At 40.4% G+C, this 27,118-nt stretch overlaps 2 protein-coding genes across 4 annotated transcripts in view; both read right to left on the bottom strand.

Moving 5' to 3' along the window:
• gart.L (phosphoribosylglycinamide formyltransferase, phosphoribosylglycinamide synthetase, phosphoribosylaminoimidazole synthetase L homeolog) overlaps positions 1-2,925 on the bottom strand; it is a 28,391-nt gene extending 25,466 nt beyond the window's left edge. The window contains exon 1 of the mRNA XM_018244661.2: positions 2,770-2,925. The gene's annotated coding sequence lies outside the window, so the exon portion shown is untranslated. The remainder of the gene's footprint in view (positions 1-2,769) is intronic.
• A 6,764-nt stretch (positions 2,926-9,689) lies between these two features.
• On the bottom strand, positions 9,690-26,176 carry patl2.L (protein associated with topoisomerase II homolog 2 L homeolog). Of its 3 annotated transcripts, none has more exons than XM_018245014.2 (20): positions 26,147-26,176; positions 24,582-24,634; positions 23,995-24,097; positions 22,608-22,897; positions 22,104-22,175; positions 21,955-22,026; positions 20,983-21,150; positions 20,764-20,850; positions 19,964-20,112; positions 18,498-18,569; positions 18,276-18,414; positions 18,037-18,157; positions 17,063-17,160; positions 16,352-16,405; positions 15,389-15,537; positions 14,746-14,899; positions 14,240-14,380; positions 12,275-12,372; positions 11,472-11,621; positions 9,690-10,116 (listed from the first exon to the last, which is right to left on the bottom strand). In XM_018245014.2, exons 2-20 carry the CDS (start codon positions 24,603-24,605, stop codon positions 10,077-10,079), a joined length of 2,181 nt encoding a protein of 726 aa, XP_018100503.1. In that variant the 5' UTR covers positions 24,606-24,634; positions 26,147-26,176; the 3' UTR covers positions 9,690-10,076.
• Between the last annotated feature and the right edge of the window lie 942 nt (positions 26,177-27,118).

Here is a 27,118-nt window from a genome sequence, read left to right as displayed (position 1 = left end):
AATAAAAAGTAGCAATAATAGTATATGTGTAGCCTTACAGAGCTTTTGTTTTTAGACAAATCAGTGACCCCGTTAAAAAGCTGGAAAGAGTCAGAAGCAGATATGGCAAATGCTTAAAAAACTATAAAAAATAAATAATGCAGACCAATTGAAAAGTTGTTTAGAAATGGCCTTTCTATAACATACTAAAAGTTAACTTAAAGGGATACTGTCATGGGAAAACATGTTTTTCTTCAAAACACATCAGTTAATAGTGCTGCTCCAGCAGAATTCTGCACTGAAATCCATTTCTCAAGAGCAAACAGATTTTTTTATATTCAATTTTTAAAGCGGACATGGGGCTAGACATTTTGTCAATTTCCCAGCTGCCCCCAGTCATGTGACTTGTGCCTGCACTTCAGGAGGGAAATGCTTTCTGGCAGGCTGCTGTTTTACCTTCTCAATGTAACTGAATGTGTCTCAGTGGGACCTGGATTTTACTATTGAGTGCTGTTCTTAGATCTACCAGGCAGCTGTTATCTTGTGTTAGGGAACTGCTATCTGGTTACCTTCCCATTGTTCTTTTGTTTGGCTGCTGGGGGGGGAAAAGGGAGGGGGTGATATCACTCCAACTTGCAGTACAGCAGTAAAGAGTGATTGAAGTTTATCAGAGCACAAGTCACATGACTGGGGGCAGCTGGGAAACTGACAATATGTCTAGCCCCATGTCAGATTTCAAAGCTGAACATCCTAAAGTGCAGGCATAAGTCACATGACGGAGGCAGCTGGGAAACTGACAAAATGTCTAGCCCCATGTTAGATTTCAAAATTTAATATTAAAATATCTGTTTGCTCTTTTGAGAAATGGATTTCAGTGCAGAATTCTGCTGGAGCATAACTATTAACTGTGTTTTGGAAAAAACATGTTTTTCCATGACAGTATCCCATTAAAGGTGGACCACCCTTTTAAAGGATAACTAAAGCCACAACTGTAGATGGGTTATCCACCTCCCAGTATCTCTAATGTCTAACCTCCCTTTGTGCTTATCGATTCTAAAAATGTACCAGTCAGTAGTACTTTAGCGTGGAACATGCTGCCTGTTTCATTTTTCAAATACAGGGGTTGCCGACCCGCTGCAAGAATAATGCTCCTTGAGGCTGCAGTGTTATTGCTATTGCACTTTCTATTATTTAACTTTCAATTCAGCCCCTCTCCTATTCAGATTCTGGTCTCTCATTCAAACCAGTACGCGGTTGCTAGGATTCATTGGTCCTTAGCAACCAGATAGCTGAAATTTTAAAATGGAGAGCTGCTGTAAAAAAAATAATCAAAAATGATTTGCAAATTGCCTCAGAATAAAAATGTTAAATAGTTCGGCCATGTCAGGGCGTTTAGTTATAACAGTCGCTGAGAGGTGGTGGCTAAAAATTGCAACCCCCTCCAGTGAACTGAGGTTTAGTTCCCCCTTAAAGGAACAGTTTTTTGCCTAACTAACTATATTAGATACATTTTTTTTTTATTTTACACAGCCTATTTACCCAGTTGTTATTTATACTGAACAATTCCTTTAAATGCAGCCAGCGTGAGGCCCTGCTAAAGTACATTACAAGTCCCTGAGTTTTCTAGTGATCTGGCAACGTCACCTGCACATTAAACAGCAAATAAATCCACCACCGGAAACCTGTACAAACCCCGAGCAGTGACACGTTACAATTCCACATTTACCTCTGCGGAGAGGAGGAACCTTGTGTATTGATACAAATGACACCCCGAGGGAAACTGCAATTTCACTCATTGTTCTGCTTCTCAGCAGATCGGGGTTGCCAGGTCTAGTTTTCAAAACCAGCCAAATTCAGCTACAAAACCTGCCCAAAACTAGACAAGTAGCACTTGAAAAGTAGCCCAAAAATAGCACAATATGTACAGTGAAAAACAGTCTAAAAAAATAAAGAATATATATATGTAAAAATACAACTTTTTTATGTTTCCATGAAGCAAAATGAGAGAGATTTGCCCGTCACCCAGGAGGTATAGGGGCCCCATAAGCCCATAATTCATATACAATTTCAGTAAATATTGGCAAAACAAGTCAACCTCTGGACATTTTTGTGGCCAGTAGATTTTTGCCCCAAAATTGTCTGAAATTGAGTCAATTCACCGAAAAAATGTGAGAAGAATGACTTAAGACTGGGGCACAGAGCCCAAACTCTGGTAACTGCTGACTTCTACACAAGTCAGCCCCATTGCATGGTGGGTATTGTAATCTTACATTAAACAAAAATTGTTAAACAAAAAAAACTACATTACCCAACATGCATTGGGAGACACAGGCTTGGCACATTAGGGCAAAAAAAAAAAAAAACAGCCAAAGGCCTAAAAAGTAGCCCAAAGCCATACCTTAGCTAGTTTATACTTTCGAAACCCGCCTGGGCTTTAAATTAGTAGTCCAATTTGGCTGGAAACCCCTGGCAACCCTGCAGCAGATCTGCACCAATGGCCTGGCTCTAGCTCTGTCTTATTTACCAACTAGAAGCTGTAATATAAACCTACTCATGTCAATTACAATGGTATTTAGTCTATGCATACCCCACATGCTGCTCTATTGCTAGACTACAACTCCCAGCATCCCCTGCAATCACATACACTTATAAAGCGTTTGGAGCAGGAACTAGTCATTGGGAACATAACAAGCTCTGCCTTCAGGCACTTCCCTGCTCATAAGCACAGAGCTACATAAAATACATAAATGTGACCATTTCACTGCGCTCCTTCTTCCCCATGAGCCTTACCTGGGAGCTGCCTGCAATCTGAGCCGTGCAAATGCGGTACCCACGTGTGTTCTGCTCTGACTGATAATACACAATCCCACGCTCAGCTCAGCAGCTCCTCCTTCCTAAACAGCGCCCTCTGCCGGCCGGCTGACCTCAGCACATTCTATATCCAAAGGTGTCAGTCACTTCTCAATTCTTCCTGCTGCTGCTGCTGCTCTGGAAATTCGCCTATATTCCTTACATCAGTATTATTTCTGGATTTTACACTACCAGTCTCAAGTGTTTGGCTTATTTACTTGCTAAAGTCATGTTTCCTTGTGTGTCAGATTCAGAGCTGGTGATAAGACTGGAAGGGAGGAAAGGAGATTGTACCATCAGCATAGGCAGGGGATTTTGTACTTTAAAGGGGTGTTTCACCTATAGGGAAATTGCACCAGCGAGGGCTTCGCTGACATCGCAACACTTCGCCAGACGTAGATTCGCCAGGACAACACTAATTCACAAAAATCCGAAGTTGCGTCCAGGGCTCCGAAAGCTAGTGAAGCCACCTTTCAGCCAGGGAACCTTAATAAAAATAAAATGGACGGGGCTTGGTCACCAGGGTGGGCCCCGAAAATATTGTTGTACGTGATTTCTAATGGCGGCCCTGGGTATAATATTGCCCTACACATGAGCCCAGTGTATAGTTTAGGTGCCATATGTTAGGAAATGTAGGGGGGGAAGGAGGGTACCTCAAAAAAAATTAACGACTTTTTCGACCTATCACCCTGTAAAAAGTAAAAGTCGCCAGCGTTTTTTTTTTAAATTTTTTTTTTTGAGGAACTCCTATCTACTCTATTGCACTTCACCTGGTCTGAGGTGGCAAAGGCAAGTCTGGCGCAAGAGGTAACGTTCATTAAAAATGCATCTTAGTGAATTTGTGCAGTTACGTGCATACGCCAGAGCGAAAATTTGCCTGCCGTTAGAGTGCGAAGTAGCGCTAGAGTCTATCTCCTTCGCTAGCGAATTTACGGCAGCGCCCATTAGTAAATCGCCGAAGTTCCAAAATGACGTCACTCTGGCGAATTTTCACCAGCGTCAATTCGCCTTTTAATAAATTTGCCCCTTAGGGTCAAGGCATACGCTCAGATTCAGGGAGATTAGTCCCATGGCAACAAATCTCCTCTTTTTCGGGGTCGATTAATTTCCCAGAACTGCCTCCCATCGGCTAGAATGTAAATCACCGGCAGGATGGCACTCAGAGCACTTCATTTTCCAAAGTAGCCCGATGTTGCCTCATGAGGAAACTTTGGCCAACTTCAGAAAACAAATCGCTTCGAGGACCTTCTTTATGGCGATTTACATTCTCTCCGGCGGGAGGCAGTTCGGGGAGATTAGTCACCCCGAAAAATAGGAGATTTGTCGCCGGGCGACTAATCTCCCCGAATCTGAGCATCCGTCCTGACCCATAAGTTAACTTTTAGTATGGTATAGACTGGCCAATTCTAAGCAACTTTTCAATTGGGTTTTTATTATTTATTTTTGTATAGTTTTTTTAATTATTTGCCGTCTTCTGATTCTTTTCAGAAGGGGGTCACTGACCCATCTAAAAAGCAAATAGGGCGCTTTGGGAAACAGGAGGACCTGGACTGTGAGGTTGGCATCATCTATAGCAGGGGTCCCCAAAATTTTTTACCCCTGAGTCACACTTGAAAAAGTTGAGGAACAACACAAGCATTAAAAAAGTTTCTAGGGGGTGCCCAGTAAGAGCTTTAATTGTTTATTTCACCCCCATGTGTATTGACACATGGTCTTTATGCCTCCAACGCTTGCTTCCAAGTCTAAAATCCAAAAAACGAGAACCTGCTTTGAGGCCACTGAGAGCAACATCCAAGAACCTCATGTGAGTAACATGTTGCTCCTGAGCCACTGGCTGGGGATCACTGCTCTACAGCATTAAAATTTAGAATTTTGGTTGACCTATATCTACAGAAGTATAGTGGCGATAGCATCGTGCTGTTGAGGTGTTTTTTTAAATACTCTACAAACTGCTCCCCACCTGATTCTATAGTTTACCAGATATTTAAACTTTTTTTTTCTCCTACCCTTGCCCCCTGAATTTATGGAAAACCATATTCTCTACCCAAAACGTTTAAGGAAATCCGTAGCCGCATAAGCATGTGCTAGTGTCCTAAGCTGAAGGCGTCTGCTGCAGAGTGGATAATATTTTCGAACTCTTTTCAAAAACAGGTGATTTTGCTTGACTTTTTCACTTTAAAAATAGAGGTCCCCCCTTCTGGATCCTTGGATTAACCAATACCCGCAGCAGCTTCAGTTGCAGAGCTCACTGCCTTGACTAACTTTGGGATCTTGTGCCTGAAAAAAGAGCCAATTCAACCTCCTCTGACAAGAATGAGTTAATCTTATCCAGGGCCAGCAGGCAGTCTCCTTCAGCTCCTGTGTTGGAGTCCTGCTTCTCCACTAACACTCATTTAAAAACACACCTCCGCTGCGCTAAATCAGGGGTCCCAAACAGTGGCATAACTAGATGTTACTGGGCCCCACAGCAAATCATTTTTTCAAGCCCCCAAAATGTCTAGAGGTTGACTTGTTTTACCAATATTTATTGAAATTGTATATGAATTAGGGCCTCACGGGTGCCCCTTTACCTCCTGGACCCCCCTACAGTCTCAGGGTCTGCTTCCTCTGTAACAACATGAAGGTGTTTCCAGAATAACTTTCCAAATAATTGATAAACTTAAATTTAATGTGAGAAAAGGAGATGGTGATAAAATCTTATCTAGGATGGAGGTGTATTGGATGTACCATCTTAAAACATTAGATATTAATGGCAGTTTGAATTGTGAATGTGAATTGACATGTTTTTACTAACTTCTTATTAAGTGGCCACTAGAATATATGTACGTTTAGAACATAATACAATAAAATAAAATATAACAAATATATGATTTTGGAATAGCAAAAAAGGTTTATTTGCAATGAATTGAATTTTTTTATTGATTGATTCATTAATGTTGATCATAATTATATTGTGATTTATAATTAATTATTTATATTAACTGTGTATATGTCTTAGCCGGTTCGCCCCTTTGTGTCAGATATTTAGTTAATGGTCCCTTTTGATTATTATGTCCATGTATACTTTATGAACTACCTGATTTATCAGCAAACAGATTTTTTACTAAATGAGATTGCTAATTGTATGGTAACTTGAGAGATATGTGATATTGTACAGGATACTGTGTTTAATTTGGTCAATATGATAAAATTCCCCTTTTTCGCTCCGTAGCCAGCACTCTTAAGCTTCTAAATGTTATGATCAACAGCAATGTAAGGGTTGTTTTTAATGGGGGTGTGGTGTTACCTTTTAAATGTTCACCTGGACATGCTAAGCATAGCTTTTGAGAAAGTGGCCTAGTCCACGAAACGCGTCAAGCGTGCTATTGGGATACTGGATCTGCTTAACCTTTTAATGATGATCTAATAAAATATGGATTTTAACTGCTGCTGGTGCTCTGTGTTCAATATATTTACCTGAAAAGTCTGTACGTGTCGGGAGCGTTCATTCACATGTGGTAGCACAGCAGGATGCCTATCCACAAGGTCAGAGTGCTCCCATACTTTCTTTCTCTGTTCCTATTCTGCTTCCTCTGTAGTTACACCCCTGGGCCCCAACCTTTTTTACCTGTGAGCTAGCATGCGTCAAGAAAAACTCAACCCACACCCAAAACTAACCTGCAACATGTTGCCATTGTAGGACCCACACACAACCCATAACGGTGTCTTCTAGGCCTGTACACTACTTCCCTGGTTGTCTCTTGTTCCAAGACAGGGAATATTTGGGAGCAGTGGAGGAGTGTACATTCCCCAGTTTGACTGCACCCAACCCTAAACTGCCAGTAAGTCACATGGGGTTCTGGTTCATCCTCCGTATCTCTACGGTGAGTTACATTGAAATGTAAAAAAAAGTTGGAGTAAGTATGCAAAATGTTCCTAGGCATACCAAATAAGGCTATGAATGACTATTGGTAGCCCCTATGTGGATTGTCAGCCTACAGAATGTTGTTTGGCAGTACACATGGTTTCTATGAAACAAAATCTTGCCTCCAAGCCAGGAATTCAGAATTTAGCGCCTGCTTTGCGGCAATTGGAAGCAACATTAAATGGGTTGGTGAGCAAGATGTTGCTCGCAAGCCATTGGTTGAGGATCACTGCCCTAAGGATTCCTTAAGCTCGCTGATCAACTTCATTGCCTCTGCTGAGAGCTGGCTTCCCCTGTCCACCATTTTCCTCTCTGAGATATCTGTTGGAGGCAGGTCTGGAGTGGGATTCAAATAGGCATTTGCATTTTAAGCACAGAGGCCAAACAACATCCCTCCCAACATTTTGGAAATAAAAAAAGAGGGACTACATTTTTTTTGACTTTGCCCATTTTTGTGGCCACACCCCCTAATTACCATGTTAATTTTACAAAATTTGGCAGGTTATGGAAGTTTGAACATATTTCTGTGTTTTTTTTTCAGTTATTACAGTTTTGCTAATGAAGGTGAGTCTAATTTATCCCAAGGGACCTCCTTATCTAAATTGTTACAGTTGTTACAAAGGGACTGTCCCTCTGAAAACAGGACAATTGGGAGGTATGAAACAATACCCCACCAACACAATAAATAAAATTTGCCAGTACCGACAGATTCAAAACCAAAAATTATTGGCAAGCACTCCGAAGCCCACTTGTAGGGTACAATCATTTGTGTATTTCAGCAGATTAAAAACATTGCAGTCCTGACGCGTTTTGTATCAAGGATACTTATATGACTACATATCCTTGATATGAAACGTGTCAGGACTGCAATGTTTTTAATCTGCTGAAATACACTTGATTTTACCCTACAAGTGGACTTGGGAGTGCTTGCCAGTAATTTTTGGTTATGAATGCGCATCACCCACAGCTATGGGTTCGGGACGATGCACCCGGGCCACTCGTCTCGTGAGTGCGACTTTTCCCAAATCTTCTTTGCATTGAATGTAAAGTATTGTGTGCCCAGAAGCGTGGGTCCTGGGGTATGTACACCCAGGTCACCGGGTTTAAAGGGTGAACACATTTATGGTTTTGCGGAGGCAATTGGTAGTTTATATAGAGATATGGATTTTTCATAGCGGGATTGAGATATTCCCTAAAAATATTTTTTTTATAAATAGATTAATATAAATAGAATAAATTGGAGGTTGGAAGTGATCTTAAACCTTTGTCTAGCAAGAACCCACAGATTGTCAATCTGGGCCTGGATGGAGGTGCCTTGCCCGCCAGATCTAAAGACTTTTTACAAACATAAAAATGTGCAGCTTCGACAGCTCTAACCTAAAGCTACTTGCACATGTTCATATTCCTATGGCAAGTGCTGATGAACAACATACAGGTTCCTGTAGAGCAGTGATCCCCAACCAGTGGCTCATGGGCAGGGGCATAACTACAGAGGAAGCAGACCCTGCGACTGCTGGGGTGGCCCAGGAGGTATGGGGCCCCAATTCATATACTATTTAGATAAATATTGGCATAATCGATCAAAAGCTAAAAATTTGGGGGCCTGAAAAATAGTTTGCTGTGGGGGCCAGTAAATATCTAGTTACACCACTGCTCATGGGCAACGTTGCTCACCAACCCCTTTGGATGTTGCTCCCAGTGGCCTCAAAGCTGGTGCTCATTTGTGAATTCCTGGCTTGGAGGCAAGTTTTGGTTGCATAAAAACCAGGTGTTCTGCCAAATAGAGTCTCCTGTAGTCTGCCAGTCCATATAGGGGCTACTAAATGGACAGTCACAGCACTTACTTGGTACACCTAGGAACATTTTTCATGCTTGTGTTGCTCCCCAACTCCTTTTACATCTGAATGTTTCTTGCAGGTAAAAAAAATATGTTGGGGACACTTGTAACTGAAGGCTCAGGGTTCCACTACAAACTATTTACATTAAAGGGAATGTCAAAACAAAAAATACATTTTTGCCTAATAAACAAAAACATAATTCTAAATCAACTTTACAATATACATTCATTACAGATTTCCTATGGTTTTTAAGTTACATGAATATATTTCTATAGAAAGCAGTGTTTTTAAATCCCTGTCTATTCTCTGCCCTGGTGGTTCAGACTGTTGATACAATGTAATACAAGGCGGCTGAATAACAGACCGGTCTTTGCTGGGGAACCAAGACTTTTGCAACATTGTTTAAAAATGAACAACCAGGAGTCAAATGCTGCTTTCAATAGCAATTACTTTTACAAATAACTTTAAAAGCACTGAAAAGGCTTAATTAATGTATATTGGAAATTTGCTTAAAATTAGGTTTCCTTTTATTAAGTACATTTTTATTTTGGGGTTGATTTGCCCTTTAAGGGGCACATTTTACCTTGAGTGAAGGATTAGAATAAAAAATACTTCTACTACTATTTTTTTGGCTACTTCGACCCAAACTATTCGAACTAAAAATCGTTTGACTATTCGATAGTCGAAGTACTGTGTCTCTTTAAAAAAAAAAACTTCGACGACCTACTTCGCCACCTAAAACCTACCGAACATAGGCTTTCTAGCCAATTTGTGATCGAAGGAAAATAGTTTGATCGATGGATTAAAATCCTTCGAGTCGAAGGATTTAATCGTTCGAACGATTTTTCCTTCGATCCTACTGAATGTGGTAAATCCTTTGACTACGATATTCGAAGTCGAAGGATTTTACTTAGACGGTCGAATAACGAGGGGTAGCATGTTGTGGTGCCTTCTATGATGGGTCAGTGTGTAGTCCCTGCCCTGATTTTGATCTCCAGTCAAACTGCCCTGCCATTATAGTGTTGGCTGATGTGCATACCCAACATGCCATAGATCTAGTGCCAGTGTACTGGTGGTGCCTGGGGTCAGCCAGGAGTGGCTCAAGAACAAGAAACAAGAACATTTCCTTTCAGTTTATTTTTTTTTTTTGCAAGTGCTGTACATGATATCGGGTGAATGCTGTGCAAATAGCACACCAACAAAAAGCAAATTTACAGCAATTTCCCCCCTCCCACACATCTGTACACAGCATCGACATTTCTTGCTTTTCAAATCATTTAAACAGAAAGTGAACATGTTTCATCGCTCTTCAGACCTTCAAGGAAACAACCGTGTTCCTCCAGTTTGAAAGCCTTATCCGAGTCTGAACAAACAAAGCAACAAAAAAAGGTCCTTTAAAACAGGAATAAATATTTAAATATCCGCAGCAGAAGCTCCACTTGTCCATAAACTTGTGGTGAGTGAAGCAGAGGATAGTCTTGTCCTCTTAAGGCAGATGTAGCATTTCATGAAGGTACAGCTGTGTATGGGGGGATAACAGGACATCTACAGGGAGACAAAGGGGAAAAAAAAGATACAAAAATGAGCTGCACCTTCAGAAAACGTTTAGACCATAGGCCTGCTCTCCAAATTATTCTTCAGCCTCGTATTTTACTGCTAGTGTCTTCTCTTTACACACTTGTTTATACTTCCCCTTTCGTTTTTGTTAAACAGAACTTGGCATCATATACTGTAGGCATACAAAGGCCAAATGGCTGGGTGAGCAGGAGAACCCACAGACCGATCAAGAATCCATACAGGCTACTTCCTAAAAATTTTGGGTAGTTCAAGGACTAATCGCCTCGTCCATTTTAATTAATGATGTACGGAATCCAGGATTCGGTTTGGCCTTTTTCAGCAGGATTCTGATTTGGCCGAATCCTTGTGCCTGGCCAAACCGAATCCTAATTTGCATATGTAAATTAGGGAAATCATGTGCTCACAAAAATACATTTTTCCACTTTTTCCGTTCCTGCCCCTAATTGGCATATGCAAATTCAGATTCAGTTCAGTATTCGGCCGAATCTTTCACCAAGGATTTTGGGATTCGGCCGAATGCCAAATAGTGGATTCGTGCATCCCTAATTAGAATTTGTTTACAGACAATCTTAAAGGTTGAGGATGCACGAAATCTCACATTTGGTTCAGAGCTTTTTTTGCTGGATTCGGACCCATCCAAATCAGTGTGCCTTGCTGAATTCAAATTTCAACCCTTATCACCACATGATTTTAGAAGCTGCCAATTTTTTATTTTTGCCGAATGCTGTTTGTGACTTTGCTATTTGTCATATGCACATTCAGACCTAGAAATTCTGCCAGATCTTTTTTGGTGGATTCAGCATATGGTCAGATCAGGGGTGGAACTACAGAGGAAGCAGACCCTGCGGCTGCCCCAGGAGACCCTAATTTATATACAATTTCAATAAAGATTGGTACAACAGGTCAACCTCTTACATTTTGAGGGCCTGAATATCTAGTTACACCACTGGGTCAAATCCTAAAGTTAGGGACTTTATAAATTATAGAAAACATCTATATTTACATAGATACACATCCCATCTACACTATGTCTTGTAATCTTTGTTTGAGTTTCACATTTACTGATGAAAGTGGCTAGAATGACACTAATGTTTTTCCATCATCTCTGGCCTCCATGCAAGAGGTTTGCAGTAGGGTCAGGGGGTCACTTAATACCAAACACATGGACAGACTAAAAACAAACTATCTAAAACCCAAATCGCAGAGAGGAGGGATTTCAACGTTCAGCTTCTATCATCTTTTCCCATGGCCTCCCGTAGAAAAGATGATTTTACTTAAAATTGCTAGGCGTCACAGATGAGTTCAGAGTGAACAAGACTTACTCCATTTTGTCCTCAAGTTTATGAATAGTCTGCTTGTCCAGGTAACGGCAGAACAAGGAGAGCAGGTTGCTGGGCAAGAAGAGAGGCTCCACCATGGAGGACTTTGAGACATGAGACAGCTCCTTAGCAACCAGGAAAACTGTATCGGTCCTGTGAGAATTAAGGAACTTCATTACTTTTTATGGTTAAAGCCTGTTTAGATACATTATTTCTTTAATAGGCCATTTTTCGTTTAGTTTTTTGGAGTTACCAAAAATGTATGGTCTTATTTAATATGAAGGTTGAATACACAATTTAAGCAGCTTGGTTTTTCTTCTCCATAGACAATTTAAGGAAGGTAGGTCTTCATGTCAGAGATTTGGGAATAAAGTTCTTCACAGGCTCAGCCAGACTTGAGACACAGGGTTCAGAGTAGCCTTATAGCTGTGTCTAGTACAAACTATACAGTGAGTGTGAAAATATGGATAAAGACAAGTTATTGTTTAGTAGAGGCCAAGGTATTTTGGCTTCAGGGTCATTATATAAACTTGATTCTATACAGAACAGTATTATGTTCTTTAAAATAGGGCAAAGACAACCCTACCAATGGGGTGATTTACTTAAAACATTGCAATGTAAGCCAAACGGTATGTACCAGGTGTAAGGACATGTACCATCCAGTTAGGTAGTGTTTTTTTAATTTGTATAAAAGCAAACATTTCATTGGTTGCTATGGGTTACTAGACATGTCATTTCAATTAAAAATGGCCCACAAGTTAAAGGGCCAGAGAAGCAACCTGGGTATGGAAGGTGGTGTCAATTACCATTTTTCAAAGTCTCCAATGCAAGGCTCCATAGGCAAGTCAGATGACAGCAACCTCTCACCGTGGCTCAGCAAACAATACAATAGCGAGATTCCAAACTGGACAGATGTATAAACATTGGTAAATAAATATAGTAACAAAAGGAAAAAAAACACACCACATTGTAACATAACTACTACACCAATACTACCTTAAACAAGCCTTTAAATGGAAGGAAGTGCTGTATTTTTTTATACTAAACAAACTTACTGCACCACAAGCCTAATCAAACAAATGATTTATGCTTTCAAAGTTGGCCACAGGGGGTCACCATCTTGTAACTTTGTTATACATCTTTGCAAGACCAAGACTGTGCACATGCTCAGTGTGGTCTGGGCTGCTTAGGGATCGTCATTATCAAAACAGCACAAGTCAAATAATATCTGCCAGAAGCCGATACAGCAAGACTGATTAATAATCAGAATATATAGACTGCACTGGGTCCTGTGTGGTCATGTAATCTAATGTGGATTTTATAGTTTTTGTATTGTTTACTACAAACTTTATACAACTCTGCAGAACCAGTTGCTGCAGCAAAATAATCCTCCAAATATAATCCCAGTTTATCTGTTTAAATCTGGGCCCATGATCTTTGTCCCTGCAGCTGGAGTTGGAAACCGTAAAGGGGATGTATAAAATCCAATACAAATCTCTACACAGTCGCCGACTGCTGTACATGGAAACAAAAAGCTGCATGGCTGGCAAGTAAGGCGGGGGCTCCCCCTGCTGTTCATAAGTATGATTGTTTCCCTGCAGAGCAGTTAGTGACTGTCTGACAATTCATATCCAGCAGTAAATGGATAATTTCACTGCATATAGAGTCAGGTTACTTCTAAAAACGGTACACATTTTTTAATTAAAGTATATTGGAGATAGGTTTCTCTCATTAAAGAAAGTAAAAAATGGGATTTTATTCATGCCCTTTAACTAGGGGGCAGGCAGAAAAAGCACATCTTTTGGTACAACTCACTCTGCCCTAAATCTGGCCCTCATTTATTTAAATTTCTTGGGCTAGAAGGTGAGTGGATGACGAGGAGGGGTCTGTTGAGGCAAGAAGCGGCAGACAGGCAAGAGTCTGATGTAGAGCTGGGGGGCTATGTTGGGTGTAATTTTGGTGCTCACTAATGTTAGGAGAATGCCACTCCATGGAAATAATTACATTCAAAAGATCACCTAAATCCATAGCACCCATAGATCCATATATCCCATATTTACCAAATGTTGCAATGAAAATACAATGTTAAAGGAGAATTCAACCTGTAATATAAAAAAAAAAAAAAAAAAAAAAAAAAAAAAACCCTCCTCCTACCCTGGGTAAACCCCCTCCAGCCTACCTGCCCCCCCCCCCGGGCAAACGGCCCATATTTTTTACTCTACTCTGGAAGTTTTGGCGCATGCACAGTTGTTAGAGACCGGAAATTTACTCAAACTGCGCATGCGGCGAAACAGACCGAAGAAAGAAGATGGTGCCTGTGAACTCCTAGGCCAGAATATGCACAGAGGGGTGAGGGGCAGGTAGGCTGGGGGGGGGGGATTTGTTACACAATTCTCCTTTAAGGGGATGCAAACACAGGGGCTTGACCTCATTGGTACATATATATGTCATACATGTGCCAGTGGTTTATTTTGAATTTCCCACAAGTGGTATTGGCTTTGACACCTGTAACCATCATGAGTCTATAGTACAAGGAACTGAAATTTTAGAGAGGAATTCAGAATTGTTTCACAAGGATATTATGGGAAAATTGCATTGCCATATTTTGGAACTCCCCCCACATCAGAGAAAAACAAATACAAGGACACATGCACATTTAGCAGTAGATAAGGGAGAGAGAGTGAAATACATTTCTGGCTCAATATCAGAGGTTCTAGAAATGGAACTTGTACCAGAATTATAAAAAATATTTAGAATCCAGTTTCACAAACCTGGTTCTGAAATGCAAGTGTAAGAGGCAGGTCATTAGACTCTGGCAACGGCCGCGTGAGCTCTTGAGTGACTCCGATGAGTTCAGTGAAGGAGAGCCCATTGATTATAGGTTTAAGGGGTCCATAAAGAACAGAAAGGGACTGCAGAAAAATAAACAGGGCATTAGTGGGGAACATAGTGTAGGACACCATCAAATCCATTATCCAAGGCCAAATACCAAGTCCATTTAGGGTAACATTTCTTGGATATTCTCATGACAACCATCCTTTTATATCTACGACTGTCAAAAGCTAAATGGAGAAAACAAATAATGATACGGGGGCTAAACACAATGTCTGAAGACTTCTGAGGGTTTAAACTCAGTTATGCTAAATATTAAGAATTCGGCTAAAGAAAAAAGATGGTGTGTTTGGCTCAGTCCCACACCAAACCCTTACCCAAGCAGTTTTTTTTTTTTAGAATTCCAGAATCTCCACCCCCAGCAATGTGTCCACTGTGCACCCACCTCTTCTGCAGAGTCGTTCTTTATGAGAAATGTTAAGTGCTGAACTACGAGTAAGAGAATCTCCCTAGCCTGCTCACTCCTTAGGAATGGAAGGAGCCGCGCAACCAACTTCTTGCCTTTTCCCACTTGCAAGAGTTGCAAAAACTCAGATTCTCTGTGAGGGAAAAAAAGTACATATAAGATGGCAATAGGCTATACGGGTACGGGACAGGTTATCCATAATGCTTGGGAACTGGTGTTTTCCAGATAACGGATCTTTCCATCAATTAAACATCAGATAAAGCCAATAGGCAGGTTTTAGTTGGGATCAAGTACAAGCTACGGTCTTATTATTACAGAGAAAAAGAAAATCATGTTTAAAAAATTTGGATAAAATGGAGTCTATGGGAAATTACCTTTCAGGAATACTAAACTTTCTAGATAATGGACCCCATACCTGTACATAAAAATAAAGCAATATAATTCAAGAAAAGCTGTATCATTTTCCCCTTTGCACCCAATCATTTTACAGCAATACATCAAGGCAGCAATGATACATACAGAAGGTATGCTGGGCCAATATATTAGTCAGCTGTTACCAATTGCCCTCTACCCCCACATATAAATTCTTGCCTTTAATTACATCACTATAACAGGTACATACTCTTCATTATGGCAGGGTGCAATCTTTAAGACATCATATATCCTTTGCACTTTATAGTTCTGCTTGTGCTGGAAGTGTACATGCTCTTCTTCAGGAATATGGGACATCTTCCTTGCCAGCTCTTCAACTTCCAAGAACATGAGGAACACCTGAAAATAAGTAAACATGGATGTGATTGATGTGGACTGCACAATAGGAGGAGCCATTCTTGTGATGGGACAGTACAAATGATCTGGATAAGCCAGAAGCAAAGCATTAATGCAGAAAACATCAGACTATGAAACCTTCTATAACATACTAAAAGTTCACTTAAGAGCAGAGACACAAGCTGATATTTCGGGAGATTAGTCACCCAGTGACAAGTCGCTTCTTCTACGGGCGACTAAATCTCCCCGAAAAGCCTTTCTGCTGGCTAGAATCTAAATCAACGGGGGGGTGGCACTGGGATTGTTTCGGCTTTCTGAAGTCGCCCGAAGTTTGGGCGACACCGTAAAACAAAGCATTCCAAGTGCCATCCCCCGGCGATTTTCATTCTAGCCAGCGGGAAGGCAGTTCAGGAAGATTAGTTGCTGGGCGACTAATCTCCCGAAATTGCAGCATGCATTTCTGCCCTAAAAGGTGTACCACCCTGCTGATAAGCCTTCTTGTAGTACACCGTTTCTTATATAGCTCAGGTGAGCAAATTAAGGTACTATCAGTGTCGGACTGGCCCGGTGTCCCCCTCTACCAATATAAAAATGTTGAAAAAAAAAAAAACCGTTTTCGGTGATGCGCATCGCCGCTCGCGCACCGATAAGCGCAGCTCGTGCATGGCAGCGTTCGAGCGGTGCATTCACAGTCGCACCGAGTTCGGCGCGTCACAGTAGGGGGGCCCTGGACCAGCAGTCCCGGGCCCCCCAGTCCGACCCTGGGTACTATAACTGGACAAAAGGATAAGCGAGGTTACCATGTGCAAATACTCACCTTCTCAGCATGTTTAAGAACTCTTAATCTTTGGTACCCAAGTGCTTTAATAGCCTGTAAGGTAGAAGCACAAAGTTTCTGCTCTTAGTTTTGTAAAGCAGTTGTTTTGGACCACACAAATCAAGAGGTTTTACTCTATGAAGGAATATCACAAAAATCGCTTTAATACCCCAATTATTGTCCCAAATGAACCATGGTACTAACTCTTCTCCCAACTACTAAAGCCCCACCTTGTTTCTTCTCAACACAACTTTTGTCTCTCCAGCCACTGCAGTTGACGGTTTGCTCTGTGTTGCTCATATGCAGTATGGAAGTACACAAACTAATGTCTGACAGAGAGGAGGGTTAGGGAAAGGAGTAATTTGGTCATGTCAAGCCACAGAAGGAGAGTCCCCAAGGGTGCAGAGAGATGGCTTGTTATGAACACAGAGATCCTTGGGTAACCTTCTCCTTTGTGACAGAGTTTTTACATCCATGAGTTCTTGACCCTAGACTGTATTGCAGCGCAAGTCTTAGGATAACTTGTATATAATAAGCTGCATATTAATATGTCAACCTTCCCATCAAGAAGTATCATATAGAATAAAATCTTCTTTAGACTATTCCAACAACTCCCCAAAAAACTACAGGGTAGACAAAGCCAATTTGGTAAACAATTCTATACCTAGATAATTCATTGTTACCCATAAAATTCAACACAACATTACTTACCTCATCTGGCATGGCATAGGAAACAGCATCTATTGCTCTCCTTGGGCTGTAGCAGGTAGAAACAGCCACTTGTCCAAGGGAACCCTCGATGTGAACCACTAATATAAAAACAAAAAGAAAAAGTTAACTTGGGAGGGGAAAAAAAAAAAAACGCAATTTTTTTTGCAGTGGTTTTAAAATAAAAAAAGTTATTTGTATCTCTATCTTTTTCTGCACGTTACCACTGACATAATGTAGAAGTTCGCTCTCCTCCACCCTGTCTTATATTGGTGAAAGGGCCCTTCCTCCTCCATACCACTTTAATTTTAGGGTGGGAGGTTCTTTAATGTAAAAATAAAGGGTAAGGTTTTATACTGAAGACTGTATTCTTACTAATATTTTCAGCTGGAGTCACAAGGTCAGTCCACTGTAACAGATTAAATAAGATCGGGGGGGGGGGGACAGCAGTCTCAACCCAGGGAAATTCAAAGTGGTATTCAGGGTCATGTTAATTACAGGAGACCTACATTATTTTCTTTAAGAATGCTGAAAGTAAACTTAGAAGCAAACCACCCCTTAAACACTTCAGTAGTAAGGAAAGGGACCAACAGTAAGTTAGGAAATAACGAGTGAAGACTGTTCTTGTGAATAGACAATATTTGTTATCTCAAAGGCAAATCTAGTATTGATACATCTTTCGTTAATGACACCGAGACCCTGGGGATCCAGGGAACATTATTGACAATGATTTGCTGGTTGACTTGGGATCATTACTTGCTATATCTGCTCATCAAGAGTAACACAGGAGCTTGGACATGATGCTGGAGGGGCGCCTGGAAATGTTATTCTGCTGGGCATTTCGCATACCTATTAGACGTCGCCCTTATTTTAGATTTGCAGCTCCTGCTACCTACTAGAACATCATGTGCCAGTATACGGTACCAATATCCTAGAAGAACATAAAAATCAGTTACAATTAATATTTGTTACTCTACCTGACTCATAGGTCTCTGCCTTTTGAATGTATGGTGTAACCAGTTTTGTAGGCTCTCGTTTTTTGCGTTCTCCCAAAAATTCTTCCTCCGATAATTTACGTTCTAAGTTTTCATAGTAAGCCTAAAAGAAAATAGCCCAAACCGATTATAAAGTTAAATCAGGATACAATCTTTAAACACAAAATCACACTTGTATTTGGGCTTTGGCGAATACTTGGTCAGAGAACCATCTTTCCTACCTGATAATAGTAGTCATCCAAATGTGGATTTTCACTTTGTAACTGTATCATTTGCAGTTTTATTACCCACTCCTTTTCCTTTTGAGACATTAAGCTCGCGTAAGGGTCTGGTCTACTCTCCCACTGCCTCCGACTCGAACTGAAGACAGATGAGAGTATTTTAAACAAGCCGATGGAGCTTTAACACATTACAAGTAAGTTAAACAGTAAATTATTCTTTACCTCTGCGGCCTCTGACGTTGACTGAGTATCCTTCTATGCTGTGGGTGCAGCTGTGTGACATGACCTGGAACCCTACAGTATTTTAGGGAGGAAAAATTACGGTTGAAAACGAGCTTTAAGAGGACTTTGGTTCATTAGAACCCATAAAATTGTTTTATTTTAAAGACCAGAATAGAGAACTAAAGAAGTAGCTAGAAATGTTGTACATGGCTATGTTTTGGGCTTCTGTACCAGCCCAAGGCAACCACAGCCCTTTAGCAGTAAAGATCTGTGTCTCCAAAGATCAGCCCTGCAGCATCAGCTTATATTACAGGCAAACCTCATTTTCTGCTTGATAATTTGCGACGACCCCTAAGCTTAGCTTCTCAACAGCTGCTTAGAGCCCACTGAGCATCGCAGAAACTTTCCAAAATGGTGACCCCCTATAACAAGTTTGAAATCCTGAATCATTGCTGCTATTTAGAAGCTGAAACTTTAGGCTGATGCAATAAGGTCATTATATAAAATACGGTATTTTTAGCAATATTCATTTTAAGGGTTTGGTTCTCCTTTAAGAACAGTCAAGCTAGCCATACGCAAAAAGATGGGCTAATTTTTTGAGTTCCAAGGCAAACCAAGTTGATCTGTATGGTTTGGCCCAGAGCCCACAGTAGATTTGTAAGATGTCCTGCACAGACCTATCAGAGAGGACCACATCTATGTGGCAAATTTACCAAAGGGAAAAGTGGCCAACGCTAGCGTCAGCGTGGCGTCATTTTACCTACTCTAGCGCTACTTCGCACCCTTACGCCAGGCGATGTTGCACTATAGCGAAGGGACGTAACTATGCTAATTCACTAACTTGCGGATTTTCGTGAACCTCTTGCACCAGACTTTACTTCGTCACCTCAGACCAGGCGAAGTGCAATAGAGTAGATAGGAATGGTCCAAAAAAAGTTGAAATTTTTTCTAAGTCCCAACAAAACGCTGGTGTCTTACTTTATATGGTGATAGACTGAAAAAAAAATCAAATCTAAATTTTTTTTTTAGGGTACCCTCCTTCCCCCCTACATTTTAGAACATATGGCACCTAAACTATACACGTGTAGGGCATTTGAATACATTTAAGGTTCCCTGGCCTTGTGTAGTGTAATGCGTTTGCTACTGCATACACGGCCATTGTACTTTTAACTGCACGCCGTATGCAAATTTGCCTTCGCTAGCATAACTTCGAACCGATGATCGTAACATCGCAAATGATCGGTAACTTGTGCACAACTTTGGATCTTCATGAATTTGCGCAGCCCTGGCAAATCTATGACTGGACAAGGTACTTGGGATTTTACAAGTGCTCTAATCAAATATCAGTGAATTTGTAATTTTGGTCACAAATACAGCTGAATTATCTTTTCACTTGTCAGCCATATGTGGCCATCTTAAAGTATAAAAAAACAAAAAGGTAAATAAAAAAAGATAAAGGAACTTACTTAAACCTTTGCAGTGCATTACCCATGGGGCTGAAGAATGGGGAGAAGCTTGGGCTGGGAGACATTGGGCCAAAGTGCATCCTCACCATTTTAGGAGTCATTGGTCGGGTTGGGGTGCTGACGTTGGGTGACATTGGCCTAAAGGGAGTCTGAGACACAAAACCTGGAGACTGAAGGGAGGAGAAGAGAAGACTTGAGACATTCAACATGAAAATTCAAGTGCTTTGTGTCCCGACATGTTTCGAGCGGAGCTCTGCTCGAAACGTGTCGTGACACAATAAGGCACTTGAATTGTGCAGCAAAGTTCTGCCTATTGGACCCATTATTAACCACAACTTTTCATGCTGGATATTAGGCTTAATTGGATGGAAGCAGTGGTTATAGGTCTTTTATACTGAATCTACCGCAACTTGGTGTTTCACAGCGACTTGAGACATCATCTACTGAACAATTCTAAGAGGCAATACATATTCTAATCATGTCACCACTAGTTATACAACTATGAGATAAAAACAAATAAGACAGGAATGCTTTTAGAATGACTAAATTCCCTATATATGAATTTGGAAAACAAAGTTAAGCATCTTCACCCTTCAACAAACTTCTATCCATTGTTTGGCTTTATAGACCCTTTAAAGAATGGTGGTACACCCGTTTGGCAAGTTTACCGTTACAGCTTAATATTTTTACTTATAGCCTAGGTGAACAGACAAGATTAGAAAAGAGTTTTCTTTTAATGCAAACAATAATTGTCCAGTCAGGTCCCAGTTAGTATCCTATAAAGCCTCATCACTCAATACCTGATTTGGGGCGAAGACTGATGGACCTCTCCTTGGTGGCGTGAAGGGGTATGATGGACGCATTGAGCGTGGTACAAGAGGTGATTGCTGCATTAGAGATATCAAGATTTAATGTATTGCATTTGACAAATTAATAAAAACCATACTTTCACTTCTATTTTACTACAAAACAAACATTTTTTTTTAACATGCAATAAGATCATGTTCAGACATTCTTACCTGCCTCATGAACCTTGGTCTGTAAGGCTTGGGAGACATAGCACCCATTTCTGGTCCTTGGAGCCTTTGTGAAGGCATAAATCCTCTCTGCAGAGGAGACCCCAGAAACTCTAAATTTGTAGGTGGCAGGTAAGGTGCCCTTTCCATTATGCGCAGAATTGCTTTATCCTGAGGTGGAAAAATTGATTTATAACTTCATGTTATTTAGACAGTCTCAATGTAAAAAAAAAAAAAATACTGCCTCACGTGTTTTAGCAACCAGAAGTACCTTTACTGGCCATGATTCTACAACAAAACAAATTGCCACCTTTAAAGCATGCATTCTTTAGACCTATGCTGCTTTTGGCAGTGTCCACTTTTGTACCAAAATCAACAGATTTAAAATGTTTTTTTTTTTTTCAATTCCTTGCAGATACAGCCTGAGTGCACAGAATATGCTTTGTTTGCTCATAACTTATTGTCCAAGACTATGCTGTCCAACTGGTGGTTTTATGGCCCCCCACAAGAAAAGTCTGCCTGCTGTGACTGTTTACCTTGTGTAAAATTTAAAAGGTATCAGTACCAGATTAACTGGCCCCAGCATTGATCACACCTCAAATTCAAACTGCATTGTTCACACTTGTGATGACTATTGTTCTCACCCCTAAAACACTCTGCTGTTCACACCTCAGACCCAGAATTAAAGTGCCCACATTGTTCACACCTCATACAAACTGCTGAAGGGGCACCAGCATTGTGTCACTGTATGTAGCACAGTATGAATTGTGCCATCTCAAGAGTGGTCTTAATAGGTTTCCCTAATTCCTGCTCTATTCTGCTTTCCATATTGCTACTTATGTGTGTCATACTCAGCCTACCTGCATGTGCCCTATTCTGCCTGTGGGACATGAGTTTATATTTGCCCAATTCCATAAAACCTCAAATAATAAATTTTTAATATATTATTTTGTCTACTTAAGTCTAGGTACTCCCCTCCAATATTTGCCCAGTTGCATACGTGGAAACCTTTGGAGATGCCTCCCAAAGGCCAGAATCCATTCCACTCTATGGAGAGAAAGGAAAAATTATTAATAAACCCAATTTTGTAAAAGCCAGTCAGCCAACTAAAATAGTACACTTACTTGATCATAGTCTGTGTCCAGTTCACTCCATGTTGATCCAATTCCACTGTCAACAACTGCACTGTCCAAACTCTACATATATAAAAAGTTAAGATTTCACTTGGTTTAAGGCAGATGAAGATGACATTTTAGAGAGAAAAAACTTGGTTTGTGACCAAAAACCTACCTTTGTGTAAAAGAAACGGATCCGCACAAACACCGATTAGTGCAGTTGTGGATTATCCATGTTTGGTGGCTGAATAAAAGGGGATAATCCCCAACTGCACTAATCGGTGTGTGTGCGGATCCGTTTCTTTTACACATTGGTTGCTAAGGGACCCGGCCGGGTCAACGGAAGGAATGCACCACCAGCTTGCAGGATTGGTGAAGTACAGGTGTGCGGTAGGATAATTACATTGCAAAAACCTACCTTGCCATTGCCTTAAAAAATGTTTCTGGCAATTTTATTATTCCTACCACCCCCACAAAAGATAATAACCCCAATGCATTATGCCATCTAAATACCTCCAGTGTTGGTTTTCCATGAAACGCCTTCATTACTGCAGGGTCTCCAAGCTCTGAATCATCCATGGTTGAATTCATCGTATGACCTCCAGAATCAATGGATAGATCCACATGATCTTCATGAGGTTCCACCACAATCTTTACTTCATGCAGTGGTGCCTTTTCTGAGCCTTTTGCTTCCTTTACAGGTTGTAGTGCTTCAGGCTCTTCTTCCTTTGGTGCTTCAGGCATTTGAATAGGCTTTGTATGGTCATCTTCAAGTTTGACAGGTTCTTCATCAGACTCTTGGTCTTTAAAAAAAAAAAAATAAAATAAAAATGTATAGCCTTCACTGATATACATGATACACATAGTATGTAAATACCAAGATCATGTTCATTCAGCAAGCTGAACCACAGTGCTGGTAAAGCAAGCATGAAGCACAATTAATTATTGATGAATGCAGGCCCAAACTCACCAACTTTCCCCTATGGAAAATGCCAAGGTAATCAGCATGAGAACAAAACTGAACTTGAGCTCTGCAACCCTGACATCTTAAAAACAATCCAGATGCATGACAAAGTAAATCCATTTAATGAAGGAACTTTGTTTGATTCTTCCCACATCTCACTCCAGATTGCTACTCTGTAGATTTAGGGTGGAGTAATAACAGAGTTAAGAGGAGGAAGAACAGATATACCACAATATATATTCTATCCTAAAGGTGGCCATAGATGCACAGATAATATCGTACAAAACTAATTTTCGTACCATATTTGGTGCGTGTATGGTGGGAAAAGGGCCGACCGATATTGGCAGAAGACCTGGCTATCGGTTGGCTTGTCGATCGGGCTGGATGGGAAATTTTGATTGGGTGCCTTTGAAGGCACCCAAACATCGGCGATTGTTAGTGCTGAATCGCCAGATACAGGTAGAATTCTATTGTTTCTAGCTGTATATCTGACAATTCAGTTCTACACTCATGTAAGGAAACAAACGACCTTTCTTGGAAAAATCTTTTCCAAGAAAGATCATAATTGTTACGTCTATGGCCACCTTTACACAACATTCTTACCCTAGACACTGGGACCCCCCAAAGCAGAAATGTTCATGTTGTTTTCTTAATTCTACTGCAGGTAAAAGTACAAAGAGCGCATTTTCCCAAACCCTTATGCATCCTGTTGCAGGATGTTCTGTGCGATATCAATAATCTATGCTTTAACACTTTGTAGTGGATTTTTTTAAAAATGGTGTTTGATTTAACATGGAAATGTTCAAATGATAAGATTTGAAGCAATTGATCACTTTCTTAGTAATTTAGTATCAAGTCCTCACACTACACAACAAGCATAATTAAAAAATGATAAATATCTATACATAGCAATAATGCGGTCCCAAAATCTCCTACCTAAGCCAAAAGTCACCTCATTGTACAGATCAATCTCTTCGTCTTCTTCAGCCATTTCCTCTAGCAAGGCTCCCTCTTCTGCCAGGTAAAAATCTTCTGGCAACTTTGTATGGAAGAATTAAATCAAAGGTTAGGCAAACGAACATTCAGTTAAGGATATAGTATTAAAGCCCATTTTGTGCAAAAGATTATGTTGATAATAACCTAGTATATTCAGACGGCTACCCTACAGGTTTAAAGTAAATTATCTTTTGTACACCACTGGACTAGGTGAGCCACTTCCTCAACAAGTAATCTTTGACTAGGGGTCCTGCATATTAGTGCAATGATTATGTATTAACAGTTCCCTTAAAGTCCCCCCCCTATTAAATACCAACACATCTGCGCTATACTTCACATTTAGCAACTTCTGCCTTCTCAACATATTCATTGCCATCATCAGTATTCTTTATTCCTTTCATCACTTTGGCTCTTAGTTTCTTGCCCTTTGTTTATTCCTCCCACCTATGGCTATGCCCTTTCCATCTTCTATTCTGGTCTCCTTAGCATATTTCCTTAAACCTACAATATAAATTTGTAACACCTACAATTTGTTCGGAGCCGAGATTCATGTTTGCGAGTAGTGCTTGAGCAATGTCACCTGCAAATAGAACAAAATAAAGAGATGCTGAATGCATAAAATGAAGAGCCTGGTACAGATCAATTATATCATTACTGTTGTACTGTAGATTTCCTATAGTTAACCAACCCAGCACCTGCGTTGGTGGTTTTCAAGATCAGTGTAATGGCAAACTCCAGAAGGTAAGAGCCTATAGGCAAGTTTTTGGCCATACTAAAACTATCATAGAGCAGGCACAGCATAAATTATGTGGTGTATATACGTAAAATCAGAATTTGGAATCCTTTGCCTTCCTCTTCTGGACTTTTTCCAGCTTTCAACTGGGGGTCACTGACCTCATCAGCCAAAACTATTCCTATGCAAGTCTATAATTGTATTAATTGTGTCAGAACAGCACTCTCTACATCATGCTAAAAGTTAATTCAAAGATAAACAACTCCTTTAATAGAGACTGCAGTAAATGCCGCTAGGTCAATGCTTTAACTTATTTAAGAAAAAAGGTCCCACAGTGACAAGTGATACACCCGAGTCACTACAAATAATCCAGTGGTTCTCCCAGCAGTTATAACTGATCATTAGGGATGCACCGAATCCACTATTTTGGATTCGGCCGAACCCCTGAATCCTTCGTGAAAGATTCGGCCGAATACCGAACCAAATCCTTATTTGCATATGCAATTTTTTTTTACTTCCTTGTTTTGTGAGTCACGTTATTTCCCTCCCACCCCTAATTTGCATATGCAAAATAGGATCCGGTTCAGCCAGGAAGAAGGATTCAGCTGAATCCTGCTGCAAAAGCCTCAATCCCGAACCAAATCCTGGATTTGGTGCATGCCTACTGATCATATACCAGTTTGGAATTAGGGAGAACAGTAAGAAAATCGAGAATTCTCTAACTGTACGGTCTTTTGAACTGCAGTATTATGACAAGTCCATGAAAAGCACTGCACCAGCATTGCCGTTATGCTCTCCATTACTTTAACACAATAGAACACTGATACAGTCAATATGACCACCACCATCTTTATGTGTAAAAGTAAGAAAAATGCTGCCTTATAAACAAATACATGCTGGGCATCATAGCAAGATTGTTATTTGGAAGCTTTCTGGGGAACAATGGGAAGGTAAGCCACTGCTTCTGTGCTCCCAGGAACTGTTGTAGTTGCGTGGTTAAACTAAATTAAAACTAGTATCAAACATTCAAGTAAAATCCATGCTACACACTAGCATGTGCAACAACCACACACACCTGCCCCAGCAATTAAGGAGACACTGACTCTTCAAAGGATTAAGGAAAATCTAAAATATTGTAAACTATTAATATAAAACTACTTTAGCACTGATAAACCCCTACCTGTAATGCAGATTCCCAGTCTCAGCACTGAACCATATAGAAAGTACACAATCAAGCAGTTTCACACTAAAGCAGCCCACTATTCAGGTGTTGATAAATCATGGTGGGCCACATCACCAGAAAGTTTCAAGTGGAATGTGTTTTAACGGGAAGGTTTAAATAAACTGCGTTACACCTACCAGTCCAGGCTGTTCCCCCAAACAAAACAGTAAACACAAACCTCTCATCCTACCTCACTAAATATGGCACCTAAAGCATCACACCTGTGCCTCTGCCTCCCCTGGCCAGGGGTACAACCCACTTAAAGAGACAGTACAGAAGATAACTAGTGTTAAACAAAATGTAATGCCTCCAAAATGTAGCGGCTGCTGTAAGAATTTTTTTACTGACTGTATATAGCATAGCCAGCAACTAATGCAGGGTCCTGTGTGCACAATGTAAGAATCAGTACACCTAAATGTAAGGCTGCAGATATTTCACTGCAGATCTTACAGAGACCTCAACTAACCCCGTGGGTGATAGATATCCACTCCAAGGCATTTTTAAGACTTTATCTCATGTTACCATTAAGTGTGAAGGTATTAGGTTTTAAAAAATCCAGGTCAGGGTTACTGTCACCTTAATAATATAAGTCGGTTAGTTGAAGTCTCTGTTACGGTGGTTTTCTAAGTGTTCCTGCATATGTAACACTGTATACATACAAATATATGTACACACATAGGCTTTATTCATGAATCCTGAAACATATGGCTAATGTAGGCATTTGATTTTAAAGGGATATTGTAGCAAAACAAGTGGAAGGAACAGATGGCAGACATGGTGAATGTTGGTGTATATGATACCCATATCATTCTTTGAAAGCCAAGAATCTATAAAATCCACATACTGTTCAATTAATCAGTAATGAATCCAGAAGCATGCTGCATAGTGAGTGTTGTCCGGATTATTCTTCTGAACTATTTGTAAGCAAATGTGCAGAACAGGGATTGTATAGGTATTTATCACTGCAATCCTATGAGAGATGCCCCTTAAAGGGGTTGTTCACCTTTAAATTAACTTTTAGTTTGAAGTAGAGAGTGATATTCTGAGACAATTTGCTATTGGTTTTCATTTTTTGTTATTTGTGGTTTTTGAATTATTTTGCTTTTATT

This window comes from Xenopus laevis, chromosome 2L, assembly GCF_017654675.1.
Source record: "Xenopus laevis strain J_2021 chromosome 2L, Xenopus_laevis_v10.1, whole genome shotgun sequence".
NCBI lineage: Eukaryota > Metazoa > Chordata > Amphibia > Anura > Pipidae > Xenopus > Xenopus laevis.
This window is presented reverse-complemented; position numbering and strand designations above follow the sequence as displayed.

Coding starts and splice junctions, on each gene's coding strand:
- patl2.L (XM_018245012.2), bottom strand. CDS start 24,605: ATGAATCTCGGCTCCGAACAAATT. Junction 20,134..20,763: donor CAGTCTTCGCCCCAAATCAG/GTATTGAGTGAT, acceptor TCCTCCCTTCAG/TCTCCAGGTTTTGTGTCTCA. Junction 18,158..18,275: donor TGGATGACTACTATTATCAG/GTAGGAAAGATG, acceptor ATTTTCTTTTAG/GCTTACTATGAAAACTTAGA.